This window comes from Acinonyx jubatus, chromosome B4 (assembly GCF_027475565.1).
Source record: "Acinonyx jubatus isolate Ajub_Pintada_27869175 chromosome B4, VMU_Ajub_asm_v1.0, whole genome shotgun sequence".
Lineage (NCBI taxonomy): Eukaryota > Metazoa > Chordata > Mammalia > Carnivora > Felidae > Acinonyx > Acinonyx jubatus.
Genome location: NC_069387.1, coordinates 22,298,011 through 22,316,677, shown reverse-complemented (window position 1 = coordinate 22,316,677; position 18,667 = coordinate 22,298,011). Strand labels below are relative to the sequence as shown.

Below are 18,667 nucleotides of genomic sequence, written 5' to 3'. Positions count from 1 at the left end.
AATTTAGATACTCGGAGTGTCTCATTCCCTAGACAAATTTTGCTGATCTCAGTACCACTTCTGAATGAGTATTAAATCTAAACCAATCTATTTTTATGCAAATTCATGCTTTATCACCCTAGATGACAGACAGTGACACATTCTTTCCACTTCCGAGGGCCAGATGAGAAAGCAAAAGTGCACTCTATAAGGAAAAACACAAATGGCCATTTCGAACACTTACAACTTGAACCACTCACTCCTCTTGGTGCACAGATCAATTCCCATGAGCTCCTGATCTCTTAGTCCAAATGGTTTCTGCTGATCACAATTTTCTTTCCACTTATTCAGATTTACGCTGATGATGACGTTAGACCCATGCCCCCCCAGGCTGGCGTTGCCCGCAGCATGCGTCACCGCACTGTGTGTCTGCCCCCCGCCCTTTAGCATGGCTACTGGCCTGCTTCACTTGACCCCCCCACTGTTCAGAAACTCCTTGCAGACAAGGATGGCCTTTGATCCTACTCTGTGGCTTCTCCAACACCCGCAGGGCACGCTGCACAGGGCTGGTGCTCAGTCGACACCTGTTCCCTCGGTTTGACTCTCAAGAGGGGTCCTCAATAACTCCCAGGCGCACGCAGACCACCCGCGGCCACCCTCACCATCTTACCTGGTCTCTCTATCTTTGGGTATTGTAGCAGTGCTGTAAGCAAACACTTGCTTCTCAACTAGAGGTGGGCCGAAGTCCACAATGCTGGATAATCCTGGAGCGGTCCGTGGTTTTTCAATATACACCAAGGTGCCGGGCTCCTTTTTGAAGGCCTGGCGGCTTGGAGAGGCCCGATCTGGCTGCAGGGTGTGAGGGGGCCCGTGGGCGTTATGGTGGGCATGCATGTCTACCATTCTCAGGTCACCGACTCGGTGGGGAGAGGCGGGAGGTGTTTTGGCGCCCAGAGTAGGCAAGTGGCTATCTGGGTATTTCCTTGATTTCTGTCTGTACAGTGACTGCTCCATATGCATTTCTGCTTGCAAGGAAGGGTTGCAGTATGCACTCGCCGAGCGAATTGCCGTGCGGTGATATGCAATGATGTGATCAGGGACATCCAGCGGGTGCCCACCATGGGAAGAGGCTATGCTCATCCGTCCCTCGTGATAAAGGTAGGGATCAGTATAGAAGCCCTCGTTTCGGTACATGGCAATGTTCTTGCCACTCATGTCTTCGTCCGGCTTCACATCTCTTCTTTCCAAAATGGCGCTTGGGCTGGGTGAGATGGATCTGGAGACTGGCAGGCTGGAGAGTCTGTCTCTGGGGATGGTGGCGTTGCCAGGAACAACCATCGGGCGGGTGCCCCCGTAAGGAATTCTGGATGGGGAAGGAGGCATGGAATGGGGCACAGGAGTGGATGGTGGAGAACTTGGAATGGCATGGGGTGGATGAGCTGTGGATCCAGGCCGAGAGGCACCAGGGCCATCTCCTCTTGCATAAACAATTTCTCTCTGCATCTGAAAATAAAACAAGACGTTAGAAAATCTCCTTTGATATTCATGTTCGTAGAGATGTCTCGGTGTGACAGTGTGGCTTTCCTGATGTAGCAGGCTGAATCACGGCCCCTCCTTCAGCAGGATGCCTGTATTCTAATCCCTGGAACCTGGAACTATGTTACCTTTCGTGGCAAAAGGGACTTTACGGATGTTCCTTTTTAAGGATATTGAGATGGGAAGAATATCCGGGATTATCCAGATGGGCCCAATGCTATCCTACTATATGTGCAAGAGGGAGGAGGGTGTCAGAGTCAGGGAAGGAGACGAGAGGACAGAAGCAGGGCCAGAGAGAGAGACTAAAAGATGCTCTGCTGATAACTGTAAAGAGGGAGGAAGGGGCCAGGAGTCAAGAGTTGCAGGTGGCCTCTAGCAGCTGGAAAAGGCAAGGAAACAGATGCTCCCCTAGCGCCTCCAGAGGGAGTGTGGCACGGCCAGTACCTTCATATTGCCTGTAAAATCATTCTGCACTTCTGATCTCAACAACTGTAAGCGAATGCACTTTTGGTGTTCTAAGCCACTAAGTCTGTGGTAGTTACAGCAACCCCAAGAAACAAATACGCCCAATAAAAAGCTCAACATTGTGAGGGTTTGGGGGGAAAACACCGCAGTGGTTTGCTTTGGCAGGTCATAGCTTCTTAGAGACACTTAATAAATGCAAATCTATTGTATCAAAAGTGCTAAAATATTATTTTCTAAAATTTGTCCGGGGCGCATTTTCTAGTATTGGCCCCGGAAAGTAGTTACTAAGCATCTCTCCCATCTCTCCAAGCAGAGACAATCTAGAGACATGGCCAGAGAGGGTAATGAGATGCACAGGGAAAACCCGGAAGTAAGTTTCATTATTTCATCAGCCCTCTACTTGAGCCTTGGGGAAACCAGCTCCAAGAGGTTGGGAGAAAATAATGATCTGAGAGGTAAGAATGTAATTCGAGGCAAAACTCATGGTGGTGGGGGGGGGGGGGTTGGGTAAGGTAGAGAAGAGGGAAAGGAATCTGAGGCATGGTGAAGAGTGAGAATCCTAAGAAAACCCTTCTGGGTCTGCCATGTGATAAAGAGCCTGATGGAGTTGACCGTCGTAAGCCAAGTACTTCTTGCCCAGGCAGCAGTGACTTCTGGGTGGTGTCATTACCATCCAGTCCAGGAGAGTGAAGACTCCCACTCGGTCTTCCATCAGCTCTCCTTTGCACGAAACGAGGAGTAAAGAATCAATGACTTAAGAATCATAGACACAGAAAACAGACCGGTGGTTGCCAGAGGCAGGATGTTGGGGTTGGGTGAAATGGGTAAAGGGAGTCAAAAGGTATAAACATGCAGCTGTAAAATAAATGTCATGGGGATATAATGTATAGCATGGTGACTATAATTAGTAATACTGTATTGTATATTTGAAAGTAAGTAGGGGAGTAGATTTTAAAGGTTCTTCTCACAAGAAAAAAAACTGTAAATATGTATGGTGATGGATACTAACTGGACTTATTGTTGGTCATCATTTGCAATATACACAAATATCAACTCACTATGTTGTACATCTGAAACTAATATAATGCTACCTTGTCAATTATATGTCAATAAAAAAAGAATCAAGGTAAGGGGGCAAGGGGAAACTGATTTGCAATTACGCTACTGTGTGTAGCAAGGGGCAGAATAAAAAATACAAATTAATTCAAAATATGAATATTTGATACACTTTGTTTTGGTCAAAGCCAAAGAAGGTAATAACTAACTCACCGAGATTCTCCAAACGGCTACAGGGAAGGGATGGACAGCTTTGGCACCTACCAAGCTCACTCTTCAAGTTCTATTTGTACCATCACAGGAGCCCGTATTCCTATCTAGACTTTTGGCAGATGTGACAGACAGGGAGAACATGAAGGGTTGGGAGGTGGGTGAAGTAGGGGCATGAGGAAGAGAGGAGGTGGGCTCAAATGGACCGGAACCAAGGTGGGCAGTCAAGAGACCCACAGTGTGAGTGATGGGGAGGGATAGAAAAAGCAAAAACAAAAAACAGAGGCAACAGGAGAAGGCTGAATGAGGATGAAACAGAGACCAATGTTCTGAATACGTACTGTTTCCTTATCTTACAAATGCATTCATTTAGTAAGCAATATTTACCAAGCACTTGCTAAGAATAAGGCATTGTTCTAAATAAGTCCCCAAGTTCCTGCCCTTGAGAAGGTACGTTCCTCTGTGTATTTCTTAGATGAACACACAGAGAAAGAGGCCTTGGGAACCCCACAGCTTCCTTATCTTGTTTCTGGAAGAATCCACCAGTGCAGAATCCCTGGTCCAGGAGTTTTATAAATGATGCCGGATTTTCTAACAGAAATGACCAATAAAACAAATGCAGGCAAGACGCAAATATGTAGCAACCAAAAGGAACCTTCTGAGGGTGTGTTACCTGTGCATCACTGATTTGGTTCCTCAATCCCCTGGTGGGGGCCCCAGAGTATGCAGGCTTCTCACGTGCAGCTACAATTTTATCTCCACTAGCCCTACGTGCACTCCCACAACAGGCTAGTCTGTTCCCCCCTCTAAACCAAATCTGGGACGTCCTCAGGCTGTCCTCACCCCTGGGACTCTCTCCCCATTTCCTGGCCCTTGTGGATCCAAACCAAGACTGAGGGTCAAGGTCTGGCTCCAGGTGCATCTGCTCCACGTGGCCCAGGCCTGACGCCCTAGCCCACATGGTCCTCCCTCTGCTCACTCACTTGACACCCTCATAACTCAGGGGCTCAGGGCCTTAGACCAGGAGGGCATCCCCAAGGTCAGTGTGTGATGACATACAAGACTGTCCTCCCACAATGGCTGAGTAACCATACGTCAGAAGTTCTGCAACAGATCTACACAGATCCTTCATAAATATCTCTACCACCCCATCTTTCACAAGGCAAGGCTCAGCGAAAAGAAAAGTGGTTAAGTAAAGCAGGGCTTCATAGATCATAAAAGACAAGAGGCACTGGCTTAGGCAGCAGCACATATCTGGCCAAACTCCCCATGCAATCAGACCACACAACACAAGATTTAATCCAAACAAAGGTAAAGATAAATTCATACAGATTCAAACATGCCACTGTGTGTAAGACATAACACAGTGAGTGCGCAGGGCAAATCAAGTGCAACGAAAAGACAGGTAACTATTGTCATTACTGATACCATTTCTTTTTTTTTTTTTTAATTTTTTTTTAACGTTTATTTATTTTTGAGACAGAGAGAGACAGAGCATGAACGGGGGAGGGTCAGAGAGAGAGAGGGAGACACAGAATCTGAAACAGGCCCCAGGCTCTGAGCTGTCAGCACAGCTGACGCGGGGCTCAAACTCACAGACCACGAGATCATGACCTGAGCCGAAGTCGGACGCTTAACCGACTGAGCCACCCAGGCACCCCTGATACCATTTCTTAAAAAAGGTTCCAAATGTCTGTTGTTTATCCCTCTGGATAAACAATAATCCAAACTATTAGTCGTCTTTATCTGGCCTCAGATTACATCAGAATTTGGGGGATCCAAATTGACCCCAATTAACACACAGTGAACGCCCCCCTTTCCTGGCAAGAGAGTAAGAAGACACATTAATAATTCAAGTAGTACAGAACTGTCTAGAAGGATAAGGGATATTAATGAAAGGAAAATAGAAAATTAATTTTAATTAATGAAAAGTTGAGTAAATTTCTTTTAAAACAACAGAGATACCAGGGCGCCTGGGTGGCTCAGTCGGTTAAGCAGCCAACTTTGGCTCAGGTCATGATCTCGCTGCTCATGAGTTTGAGCCCCGTGTTGGGCTCTGCGTTGACAGCTCAGAGCCTGGAGCCTGCTTGGGATTCTGTGTCTCCCTCTCTCTCTGCTCTTGCCCCACCTGCACTCTGTCTTTGTCTCTGTCACTCTCTCAAAAATAAACATCAAAAAATTTTTAAAAACAACAACACAGACACCTGCATAGATATTAAAAAAAAACAAAAACAAACAAGTTTGCTGATGTGAGAAGAAATGGTTGGGAGGTACATTATATAACGAACTTTTAAAATAAAACACACACAAATCTCTAATACTGGACTTTCTTGGTGCCACGTACAGATGAATTCAGAAAGAGAAGTAACAGCAGTAATTCTGATATGCTGTGCACTCTTATGCAAATGTGGGTGATAGTCAAAATATTTACCATCTGGTAGCTAATGTCACATGGGTGCCAACCAACCGGAATGGGACTCTGGCCAACCAGGATGGGTCCTATCTGTATGCAATCAGCATCATGTACCCAGTGGTAATGCTGCCTATCAGCCTTGTCTTGTCCATCTCAAACTAACGTTGCCATCACCCCTCGGGGTCACTGAAAGAATCACTGTCCACCTGAGTCCTCCACAGTGGCGGTGAATACAAGGACTCAGCTATGACAGAACAGGTGACCTAAGATTGAATGCCTCCATCAATCCTGGTGACTTGGAGGTTGGAAGTCTTTGGTAGAATTCCTATCTTGCTTTGCCAAGCTCTGACTGACTTCACAAGACCCCTGATAAAAGCACCCATGGTGATGTCCTCCTCAGCAATTCCCCTCAGCCCAGGAAGAGAAGGACATGATGGTTCCATCAGACTGTGGGAAAATGGTTTAAGCCTACAACTAGGATGAACCTTTAAAATTTTAAAACTGAGGTTCATCCACAAAAGGATATAGATCAACCAAAGGCACTCTCTCTGAAAATGAGGCAGAAGTGATGGGGAGATGCAAAGAGAATCTTTTTCAAGTCTTCGCCATGATCACCCAAGGAGACCACTTGCTGTTCCAGTAAAATGTGGACTTTGTAGCCTCCAGGAGTTATTCACTCTCTGATTGACAGTCGGGATGATGGTTAAGATTCCATAATACATAATCTTAAGAAGTCCCAGTGTTACAGCTTAGTGCTCTTTCCGTGGAGAGATCTCCTAGCATCAGGCACCTGCACGGTTTTGTTCTGTTTTCTTAACACAAATGGTATTAAATGCATATTGAGTTCTTCCTGCACTAGGCCTGGAAGTCAGACCTCTTAGGAGAAAATTATGTCAAACTTCAAAAGTAAAATAAATTAGCGGCACACACACACACATCACACACTATTGTGACTCACCTTCTATGTGTATATCAGTATGCAGTATATCAGATATTAGTATATCTGACTCGCCTTTTCTTCCGCCAGTCTCTGATGCCGCTAACCCCATCCTGTTATTTTTCTCAAAATATCTGGAAACCTTGTGTCACGGACACTTCTGTCCCAGAAGCCCTCAACACTTAATGTCTTTATGTAGGCTTTGAAGAATTTCATTTTACAGCAAGAAAAAGCTCACCGAAGCCCAGGAATGAGGGGTCTTTTCACACCTTACCAGAACACAACTCGGATCTCGGATCTCCATTTGCCTATACCTCGGCCCAGACAAAGAAAATATTCGATTGCCTTCTCTAGAATCACTGGCAACGTGTGAACCAGACAATTCTCCTTACTCTACGCCTCACTTTGTTGAGCATCACTTGTCCCTCTTGCCATTACTGCCCAAACCCCTGCTTTCTCTTGCTTGAGTGCTTCCCGTTCTTATAAACAGTGGGGCTTCCTCCGGAGCTCAGCACCGTGGCTCTGACCGAGAGGCCACTGCCCCTGCCCACAGCACAGACCTCAGTACGCTGTTTGGGCCACACTTCCTAGAGACCAGAAAGAATCTGGGGGCAGTTTCAAATTGATCATCTGAAATCTGAGTTAGGAATCCTAACATATATCTATATTTCATTTCCCCGGAACACAGTAAGTTAAATCAAACATTGCTCACTTAGAAGTTGCCTGAATGTAAGAAAAGAAGGGGCAAAAAACTTACAATTGTTTCTGGAAAAAAAAAAAAATCTAGCATGCAAAATGTTTATTTCAAATCATTTTGGGAAGCTGTCTCATGTAATCACGTCTCTTTGTGGAGTATTTAAAATATATATATTCTTTGCGGAAAGGGAGTATTCTGTACAGTTTATTGTATTTCAAACCCCACCCTTCCAAGTCTAGAATTTGTAAACACACCAGTCAGTCAGACCACACGATGAAGTAACCGGACAAAACTGAAAAGGATTGTTATAAGACTCTTTCATCCTCAAAGAATTAAAGCCACTTACTTTTTCTTAAGGAAATCACCTGTACAACTAACGCCGTGAAAACAGCACATTGGCTCAGCTCCCAATTATGCGCTTTCTTTGTTTGCTGGTTTCATCTAAATCCTCAGTTCCACATTTGGACGTTTTAGACAGCTTTGTCTTCAGGGAAGAAATCGCAAAGGCCACAGATCCTAAAACATTCCCAGGTTGAGTGTTTACAACCGGTAAAAAAAAATACCATTCTGTTTCCCCCAGTCTTCCGAGTGAGGCTGTCACAGGCATGGATGAAAAGTAGTCCTCCCCATGATAAGCCAATTTCTCCTCCCCTTGGAAATTAGTCACTGAGTAACCTCAGCTCACATCCAACCACAGGCTACCTCACGGGTGACTCAGGCCTGTAACAATTGCTTACACGGAACACACACACCAACGAACAGACTCCGAGAGGCCTAGGTAAATGGGTTAACAGTGAAAGGAACGTGACAAACTAGACCGGAAGGAGAGGCAAACAGGATCCCTGAAACAGACAACCAGCCACCACAAGACCATCGGAAACCCCGGGACGCTAATTACCGTATTGGACCAACTCTCCGAGTGTGATCCGCTGAGAAAAATCTAGATAGGCCAGCAGCACCCAACACTCATTCTGCTGCCACACTTTTGAAGTTGGTGGCCTGGCAAGTGAAGGGAACGCGAGCCTCTCCTCTCCTGGTTTTGAACAGCAGAAAGAAAACAGAGGGGTGATTAAGGAGGCTGTCTATTAATTAACCAGCCTGGTTTTACCAAGATGCACTTTGGGTAGCAGCCATGAATCACTCCTACCCAGCACCGGGCAAGTAACTGCGATCATTCTGGGAAACATACCTGAGAGAAGAGGGAGGGAAAACCAGGGCTATGCCACGAGGGGATTCCAGAAAGGGAGCCAGAATCCTTCTGCCCCACCCTCAACAAGGCTGAGGAGCAGAGACCAGGGCAGTCTCCAGAGGCACCCCAACCCCCGCCGCCCCCCACCCCATCGGCAACGGCTGTCAATGCAGCTGATCTCTTGCGGGGCGACAGGCACAAGAAGGTGTGTGTTCCCAACAAGAAGTGGCTTGTGCCGCCCTGAACAGAGGACAGGTATTAACGCCTCACTCACAAAAGGTGAGGGAGAAAAAGCACTTCCTTAGCTGGCGGGTAGGCTCTGTTTAATCACCACCATGCTCTCTGAGCCCTTAGGGACGGAGGGGAAAGGAAAGCTATCCAAGTGGGAATCCAGCAACAAGTAACTCGAAATGCTGGGCTGGAAACCCACTGGCCTCACGCCACACCCCGCGACCAGGCTCTGGGAAGCCTGTGCATTTTTCAAACGTTTTAAGGCTTTTCGAGGCTGTTCTTGCTGACCCAAAGAATTCCATGACGTCTCTCAAGTTCAAATCCAGTCAGTGCTTCAGGCTTTCTAAAGAAAACTGTTTACTGCCATCAGAATGCTTTGTGGCTATTAAGGGAGGGGGACCACGGAGCACGGGGCACTGTCACCCTCCTAAGATGCCTCGTTAGACACAATATTTGGATGAAGTGGTTGTAACAGATGCCACCTAGGAGGTCGGAAAAGAGTAGAAGGAATGAGAAAACGCTTGTTTCGATGTTTAATCTCATCAGCAGGAGTTTGTGATTTCTCACCAGACTATGGGAAGCACGCGCGCTATCAGCCCCTGGAACATTTGGCACACATTTGGCAGGTTTTGCTTCTGCAGTCAAACACACGCTTTCCAGGAAGGGAGATGTAGGGGTTGGTCTCCCTTGTCTGATTAAGCCATGATTCCAACCCTACCATATCCCCCGAAGACCCCGCCTTCCAGCATCAGATGTCCTAACGGCCCTTGTACTGATTTACCTGCTGTTTACACAAGCAGGACGGCTTGTAAGAACGGATGAATGAATGTGCAGTGTCTGGGCCACGCTGTCCCCCCCGGAAAACAGACGCACTGAGTGCTCACCGCTGTTTCGCTACGTGCCTCACGCCATACTCCACACGGGCGTCCACGCCGGCTACGGCGGAGACAGGTGGCTTCTGTTGACCCAGCTGCCTTGCAAGTCAGGGTGGGGGGTGCAAGGTGAGAGAAGGTCTGGTTTACGTCTCCCATCTCTTCCTTCCCATCACATTCAGAGCAATTTCCTTTCACTTTTCTGAAACGTTTCAGGGCATGGTCTGGAGAGTATGCGCATGGCCTCGTCATGAGGAGAGCTGTAATTCACCATCAGGAGTTTGAAAGCTGCGGTGAATCAGGATGAGTTAAATATCCTCCAGTACGAAGCACACAGGTCACCCTCGAGAGAGGACCCTAAGGTCCTTGAGTGCCCGGTGAAGAACCAGGCGGGCTAATTTCCTAAGCAATATCCTGGTGCTGTGCAGGATTTGACTTCACCTGTCCGGCTCATGCTCTCCAAAGAACAGCTCATTCAGGAGAACTCACCCCAAAATGTGGCTCATTCTGGGTGCGTCCAACCACCGCGTCCCCGCACTCTGGCGTCCTTTCTTCGCCAGACCCTCCTCTGCGTGACCCACCTTGGGAGGCTGCAGCCTTTGTGAATTTGTTCTTCCCAGTGGTGTATTGAGTGTTCCACTATCGATGCCCCTTCTTCCTTTCATTAACTGGCACGATAAGCAAAGTGGAAGCAATTTATTTCTTTGGAGTTAGTATTAAAAAAGAACATGCTAGTAAATATTCAGCATTACCTCAACAGGAAATAATTTTTATGCTCTGGTAAGGCTAACAGTCTTGTGGAAATTTATTTCTATTTCCTCTCTCTCATCCATTTCTTTATTGGCTTTTAAAAAATTACATATGATAAAAGGAAATCTAAAATGTGCTTATGAGCATGAAGACAGCGTGGTGAAGGGAAGTAATTACGATGTTGGGAAATTTCAAGTCCGTCTTGCTTACACTGTTAAAATTGGAAAGGCGGTCATTTGTGAGGTCTTCGCAAAACTATTAATGTTTCATTTGATCATAAATGGAATGTCTCCCAGACACGAGACAGACAGACTGTTGCCAAAATTATTCAATTCTCAGCAAAGAGATGGTCCAGTCAGTGGTTAGCTGACGGCTATATTTAAGAGGAGCGTTATTTCCACAAATATCTTGACATGGGAAGCACTGGTGAGCCCTCCAGTACCGGGACCCAGCTGACGTAACACTGCCCAACGGTGATTAAAGATCCCAGTCTGGAACAGAATAAAGGGATGTTAAATAAATCACTCAGCTTCCAAGCCACAGTCAGTAACTGTGTGGAGCTGCAGGACAGATAAAAGAAAACTGTGCTTCTCTCACTGATACTTAATCTTCTGGGATACTCCTGTATCATCCAGGCCAAGGACAACCTCCTTTTGCACCTAAAATAGTTACAGTTTATAAAACAGTATCTTCTCTCTACCACTTGTAACAGATAGTGCAAATAAGTCCTCGTTTTTCATCCCCATCTCCCTGCACACTCACGCATTTCCCGTAAGGACGCTATTCGTTTATGCATCTCCCTTTGGGGCTTCTAGATTTGTTCTAGTGGTAAGTCATTTCTGGCACCCAAATAGAACTTTTCAGTGCCTTCGACTTTATTTTTCCTTTCCTGACTGTTCCCTGAACTCCCATTTGGCTTGGCAACACGCACTCCGCAACATATAATGCATTGCTTTGTTTATTGACAATGTTTCTCATTCTATGAAGGGTTTTCGATGGTTACGGACACACCTATCCACATACACAAGAGGGTCACCCAGCCGTCTGCAGCTTACAATTGTGATTCTATTTCGCGGACCTCTGAACTCGGGGAACAACACACAGATCTGATACTCCTATCCCCATGTGATTGGTTAGGAAAAGGAAGCGTCAGGAGTTTCGAACCTCGCCCAACTTCGCGTGGTGACAAAGTCGTGAGGCGGCAAGAATGCCCGTCTTCAGGTTCGCCACCGTGTCCCTGCTTCCTTCACAGTTTAAGTGGGAAACCACGTGTCCTCTAAGACACTGTGTGCTGCTCTGAGAGGAATCGTGCCCCCAAGGCCTTCCCCGCAGGGACTACTGAATGTTTATCTGCTTGAGCTCTGAACTTCAGCAGGCAGCGTGGTGAACTCGGCTTGAGCAGTACCTTGTCTGCTTCACTCTCTGATCCAGATTTTCACAGCAAAGGAAAAAAATAATAGACATCTCAGGGGACTTTGGATCCAATTATCCAGACACTGTCTTGATTACTACTAGGTTTTATCTACTTGCCTCAAAATTAGTTACATGTATGGTAGTATATGTCTGTATACATTACACTTGCATACACGTACTTCTCTGTTCTGTATCACTGATTATCACTATACAGATATCACTGCATCACTAGTCATATATGTGCAAACGTGTATATACACACACATAGACTTTCATCGGTCACAGATGCCACATGACTTACGGGATAAAATGTCTAGGCTTCCGTTGATTGGCATTCCTCACCTCCCTGACTCCGATCCCAATGCCGAATGACATTCCTGGGACCGTATCTCTCAGAGGTGTATGAGTCACTGAAAGAGCTATTATAATTCTGTCACTGTATCCTATGCCCCTCTAACATTTCATCAGGGAAACTGACCAAGTTGACCATAACCAGGAGTGAAAAAAGTTGATATAACACTATAAAGCTTTAGGATGTTCACAACAATGTTAAGAATATTTTTAAATAAGTCATCATTTTTTTAAGTTAGTTTATTTTGAGAGAGAGCACACGAGCACGAGCAGCGGAGGGACAGAGAGAGAGATAGAGAGAGAGAGGGAGAGGGAGAAAGAATCCCAAGCAGGCTCCTCGTTGCCAGCCCAGAGCCTGATGTGGGGCTCAAACTCATGCCTGTGAGACCATGACCTGGGCCGAAATCACAAGTCAGATGCTCAACCGACTGAACCACCCAGGTACCCCTCGATGTAAGAATTTTTGAAAAAAAAAAAAATCTCGGTTTGATGATACGACACATCCTCACCATATCTCAACAAAATGATGACATTCTGTATAGAATTTTATGCTCACAGACACAGCTTAAGGATAGATATTTCTCAGTGGAAAAAATGGTGTGTAAACAAATCAACGGCTGATAGATGCCAAGCTGGAAAACAAATGGTCTTTTGTTCTTGGTCAGTCGCTGTCCTGTCACATCCCAGGACCCCTGTGGCAGTGTCCAAGAGTGTTCCCTGGTATGTGTAACTCCTTCAGGTCCACTCCCTGTCCCTCTTTCCTCATGACTTTTCTGGAATCGCCCCTGTGGACCCGGGTTACAAGTGAGGTCCTTCTAATGGCATCCCCCCACTGCCTGTATGCTGCTCTGTTTTCATATCAATCAAAGCAAAGCACGTGCTGGTTCTATTAGCAAAGAATAGAACAAACACACGACACAAGGTGAGTTATGTCAGCAGAGTCACTTTAAAAGGGAATTTTACACAAAACCACAATGAGATACCACCTTATACCTGTCAGAATGGCTAAAATTAACAACCCAGCAAACAACAGATGTCAGAGAGGAGGGGGGAAAGGGGAACCCCCTTGCACCGTTGATGGGAATGCAGACTGGTGCAGCCGCTCTGGGAAACAGTGTGGAGGTTCCTCAAAAAATTAAAAGAGAACTACTCTACGACCCAGCAATTGCACTACTAGGCATTTATCCAAAGGATACAAAAGTGCTGATTCAAAGGGGCACATGCACCCCAACATTTATAGCAGCACTATCAACAATAGCCAAAGTATGCAAAGAGCCCAACTGTCCATCGATGGATGAATGGATAAAGAAGATGTGGTATATATATACAATGGAGTATTACTCGGCAATCAAAAAGAATGAAATCTTGCCATTTGCAACTACGTGGATGGAACTGGAGGGCGTTATGCTAAGTGAAATTAGTCCGTCAGAGAAAGACAAAAATCCTATGACTTCACTCATATGAGAACTTTAAGAGACAAAACAGATGAACATAAGGGAAGGGAAACAAAAATAATATAAAAACAGGGAGGGGGCCAAAACAGAAGAAACTCATAAATATGGAGAACAAACTGAGGGTTGCTGTCAGGGAGGTGGGTGGGCTAAATAGGTGATGGGCATTAAGGAGCACTTGTTGGGATGAGCACTGGGTGGTGTATGTAAGTGATAAATCACTAAATTCTATTCCTGAAATCATTATTACTATATGTTAACTAACCACATATTAACTAACTTGGATTCAAATTAAAAATAAAAATGAAAGTAAATAAAAATAAATGGTAAAAAAGAGGCTTCTGATGCACGATTTTTTAGTTCTGCTGTTATTCTGACCTTCAGCTGAACAGTATTAACAAATGTATCAAAAGCAGCAAGGATCCTGTGAGGGGAAGAACCCCAGAGGATAACACTGAAGGACAGTAATTCACAAATCCACCAAGTTCAATTTTCCCTTAAAACAAACATGACAAAACAACAATGGAGATCCAGATCAAAACAGCCCTTGTGCCAATTCTTCATGGCTTCAGAAGAGCCAATCGCTCTTCTCTTTAGCAACAACTTTCAACCCCTCAAGCAACTTTCAAACCCTAAAGAAGTTCCATGGGTATCCCAGGTGTATTGAGTGTGTGAGCTGAGAAAATTCTCTCCTGTAAGACTGAAAATAGATGCCATTTGTTGTATAATTATATAGACTCATAAATTTCCCAGCTCTCATTAGTTATGAAAGAATCTAAACGGTTCCAGGCCTATAAATTAAATGAATATATCTTTGAAAACGTGTCTGTCTTCCTCAGGTGTGACTGGAGGTGTGGCAAAGATCACAAGAGCAGCTGCAACTTTGGACCAAGCCAGGGGTCCCGGATGCCCCCATTCAGGGTGTCTTCCAACAGTCATTGAAGCATGGTGGAACCTGCATTCAGAACCAGATGCTAACATCAGGTTCATTATACATAAACGAGAAGTCTCATCTAGACTGTCTCTATATGATCACATTCTGTGTATCCATGACATATTTTCTAAATAGTCATTCTGTATACCAAGCTCAGGATTAAGACTGATGACGGGGGAAAAGGATCTTTAAGACGTACTTCTCACCTTTTAAGAGCTTACCTTCTAGCAGGGATAATGAGGCACGTACATGAATATTCAAAGTAAGACAAAGCAAGAATCACTCTGGCAAGCGTTCAATGAGTGCAATACACAAATATTCTCGGAATCTACAGAAGGGTAAGATTCTTCTGGCTGGGATAGTCGAGGAACACTTCTCTGAAGAGGTGAGATGAAATGAATCCACACATTATGAGCAAGACTTCAGTAGGGAAGAAAGAAAGAGGTTGCTTTCTTAGGTATTCCAGGCAGGAAGTAAGGCGTCATTAGAGACCAGAGATGGGGAATGCCAAGTGACCCAGAGGAACTGACCCAAACAGCAAATGGTTCTCCAATTTTAACCTACATTAGAAGCACTTGCTAAAATACAGATTAATGGGCCCCACTTCCAGAGTGTCTGAGATAGTAGGTCAGGGGTTGGGCCTGAGAATTTGCATTTCTAACAGGTCCCCAGGTGATGCTAAGCTGCTGGTCCATGGAATGTTCTTGAAGAACCACTGCTCTAGGGAGTAAAGGGGAGTGGGAAGTGCCCATCAAAGTCTTCCTTCTAGTGTGGGTTTGGTTAAATCCTAACTCAGGAAGCTGACCTTATTAAACTTTGGGTGACAATTTTAATTACTTACGATTTCTCTATAAATAAATATTTTCAACTAAATCTGCCAGGAGAAAACGGAACAATGGCAAGGAAACTCATGTTTTTGAAGACTTCCTATTTACCAATGCTTTCCAAAACCAGCTCATTTAATTCCCAGCAGATTCCCATCAGATAAACATTATAATCCCCATTTTACAGATGAGGAACTGGGGCCCAGAGACTTCAAATGTCTTACCCAAAGTCAAATAACAGGGCCAGGATCTATGAAGTGCCAGAAAAATCTCACGCTCGAGTGTTAAGAAATCAGTGTGGAGGCTCGATCTTCTTTGAATACTCTTCAAAGGAAGGCAGCGGTTCAGGGATCCCTAAGGTCAGTATTCTCACCATGTAAAATCGGGTTCAGAAATACCTGAACAAAGTCATCTGTATCGAATGTTACAGAAGACACAAGAGAACAGTAACATAGACCAGACCATGTTACCGTTATCTACAAATGTGGGGAAAAACCACCTTCCCAATGATGACCCCAGGACGTCCGTGAGCCCCACAAGAGGGCTCCATTTCAAAGAAATACCTTTGTGTGTTCAGTTCAAATATCACGTCAAGTCAGCCAGCAAGCCAGTGGACATGGCTCAGAAATCTGAGATGGTCAGCAAAACCACTACTTCTCCTTATTTGGATAAATAACAGCCTCCAAGACAACCAGTTTGGGAGCTGTGCATACCCTGAGGCTGGGTTTGGCAAGCCTCTCCACCCACGCCCTGCCTGGCCTTGCCCTGTTCGACAGCTGGGGGAGTCTGGCCAGTCACCGCTTCCCACTGGGTTCCAACACTGCCAGAAGCCTCCCGCTCTGAGACGGGATCTGCTTCCCTGTGTCCCAAGAAATGCCGGACTTTGGGCATTCCTACATTCAAAGGAAGCCCTGCGTCCCCAAATCTCAGCAGCTCATGAGAAACAAATGGAGAGCCACTAGCTCAGTGACTCCATGTTAAAGAAGTCACGGTCCAGGGGCACCTGGGCAGCTCAGTCGGTTACGCGACAGACTTCAGCTCAGGTCGAGATCTCACAGTTCGTGAGTCCGAGCCCTGCGTCGGGCTCTGTGCTGACAGCTCAGAGCCTGGAGCCTGATTTGGATTCTGAGTCTCCCTCTCTCTCTGCCCCTCCCCCGCTCATACTCTGTCTCTCTCTCCCCTTCAAAATCAACAAACATTAAAAAAAAATTAAAAAAAAAAAAAAAAGGGAAGTCACGGTCCATATGACAAAGCTTCCACATCGGGTGAGGGGGTGGATATGGTGTAGTTGTCTTCACCACCCCCCGCACCCACACAAAACCACGGGAAAGAATCCTCTGTCACACAGGAGGCAAGACAGGTAAAGACAATGCTCTGTAATCTACGGAGCCTGTCGAAGTTCATGACTAGCGGCCAGAGCTTTCAACCCACTTCAAAAGCAACATAGGGACAAAGCTTCTCCCAGAGAGGACAGGAAGACAGGGGTGAATACACAGACAAAGGGAGTTTCTTATACTTGGTGCAGTGAGACACAGGCTTCATTCCGATGGCCCTCAACCTCAACTTGTCCTTCAACAGGCTGCAGTCTACAAGTTAGTTTCCAAAACAAAACATTTTTAAGGGTCTAATCATCCTCTTCCATCAGTACTCCTCCGCACCATGACGCCCAGGGAAGGCGGTGGGTCGTGGTGGAATGAGTACTGGATGCTGAATGAAAACACTCTGTTTCTCCTCCTGAGGATCTCCTCGCTTGTGCTCTTACCGCCATGATTGTGGCTCCGCCACCGAACTTTTCTGAACCTCTGGTTCTGCTGCTCGGTGGCTTCAGGAACACCTCCTATTTCTGTGAACATCAAGTGAGCTGAATTACTCTTGTATGGCTTGCACGCAGGGAAGCGTGAACCGCGTGGGTTATTATTAAAATTGCCCACAAGCATTCATGGGCTCACTCAAATGAGAGCAAAATGAATAGACTGGATAATGTTCACTTTAATATATTCATAGGAGCACGATGAGAATGACACACTTTCATGAGATACACAAGCTCCCAGAAAGAAAGAATGGATGGAGCTTCTGAAAGGAAGCGTGCCATGCCGTATTATGTTCCAAAGACATACCCTTGAGAAAAAAGTCTGGTTATAGGCAATGGACTCACAGTCAAGAAAGCGCTTTCCCTCATTCCCATTCCCGAATTAATGGGCGATTCTCACGCCGGGTTAGGCTCAGTGAAAGATTTCTAATCAACTTTGTACTGATAGAGATTCAAACGTCAGTTATTTATAAAAATTACGCGACGGGCCGTTATCCACATCTCCGCTCTTGCCCTTCTCGTTCCCTTCTTGTGGCGCCACCTGGGAGAACCTGTCTTTGGGAAAGAATCTTGCCTGTAGCCAGAATAGAAGTTTTGGGTAGTGAGGGCAAGGATGAACCAATAAGCTAGACACAAGTTTTTTGGATCCTTTCAGAATTCCAACTATATTGTTCATTCTAGTCTCCCACATTTATATTAAAAGCAGGCATCTGTGTGCTTTAGGATAGTCCTTGATAGAAAAACAGCTATCTTGCCATATTGCTCAAAAGATAGTTTTTGGTGCTCTTTTTTCTTTCTTTCCCTTTCTTTTTCTTTCTTTCTTTCTTTCTTTCTTTCTTTCTTTCTTTCTTTCTTGAACTGTGGTTATTTATTTATTTATTTAATTATTGCAAAGCGTGGTGATTTAATGCAAGTGTCATGGAAGGACGCCTGGGTGGCTCAGTCACTTAGGCATCTGACTTCGGCTCAGGTCATGATCTCACCGTTTGTGAGTTCGAACCCCACGTCAGGCTCTGTGCGGACAGCTCACAGCCTGGAGCCTGCTTCAGATTCTGTGTCTCCCTCTATCTCTGTCCCTCCCCTGCTCGCACTGTCTCCCGCTGTCTCTCTCAAAGATAAATAAAACATAAAAAAATTAAAAAAAAAATGCTGTCATGGAACTTACAGGTCGAGATGGCCCTTCAGATATATTCACTGCATCTACATTTAAAATACAAAAGAAGGTTTGGGTAGTTTTTATATTATTAAAATGGACTATATACAGGAGTACTTATCTATGGATAGAAATTCTCTGTCAAAATTAAAAATCTCAAAATACCACATCTGAATCGTTTTTATGCTCTAGTCACAAAGTGATACTGAACAAAAACTTATTAGCATTTCCCTAAATTTCTTCGGATCATTGTTACGAATAATAAAAATACAGAAACATTTTAAAACAACATATTTCAGTCTTAAAATGGTCATATTAACATAATTATAGCCTTAGGTTGCCAAGAGTGGCACATTTCTCATTTTCATGAGAATGCAGAGGTTCACCCAGATCGCA

General features: G+C 45.2%; 1 protein-coding gene across 24 annotated transcripts in view; it reads right to left on the bottom strand.

Annotated features, from left to right (window-relative positions):
* KIAA1217 (KIAA1217 ortholog) overlaps positions 1 to 18,667 on the bottom strand; it is a 747,790-nt gene that overhangs the window by 62,154 nt on the left and 666,969 nt on the right. For 22 of the 24 annotated variants that reach the window (XM_053225397.1, XM_053225396.1, XM_027073642.2 and 19 more), the window contains one exon: positions 650 to 1,482. In XM_053225397.1, the coding sequence (XP_053081372.1) occupies positions 650 to 1,482 (833 nt within the window). Of the gene's footprint in view, positions 1 to 649; positions 1,483 to 7,639; positions 8,160 to 8,191; positions 8,528 to 18,667 lie in introns of those variants that run through there. The other 2 variants (XM_027073653.2, XM_027073652.2) reach the window with 2 other exon arrangements.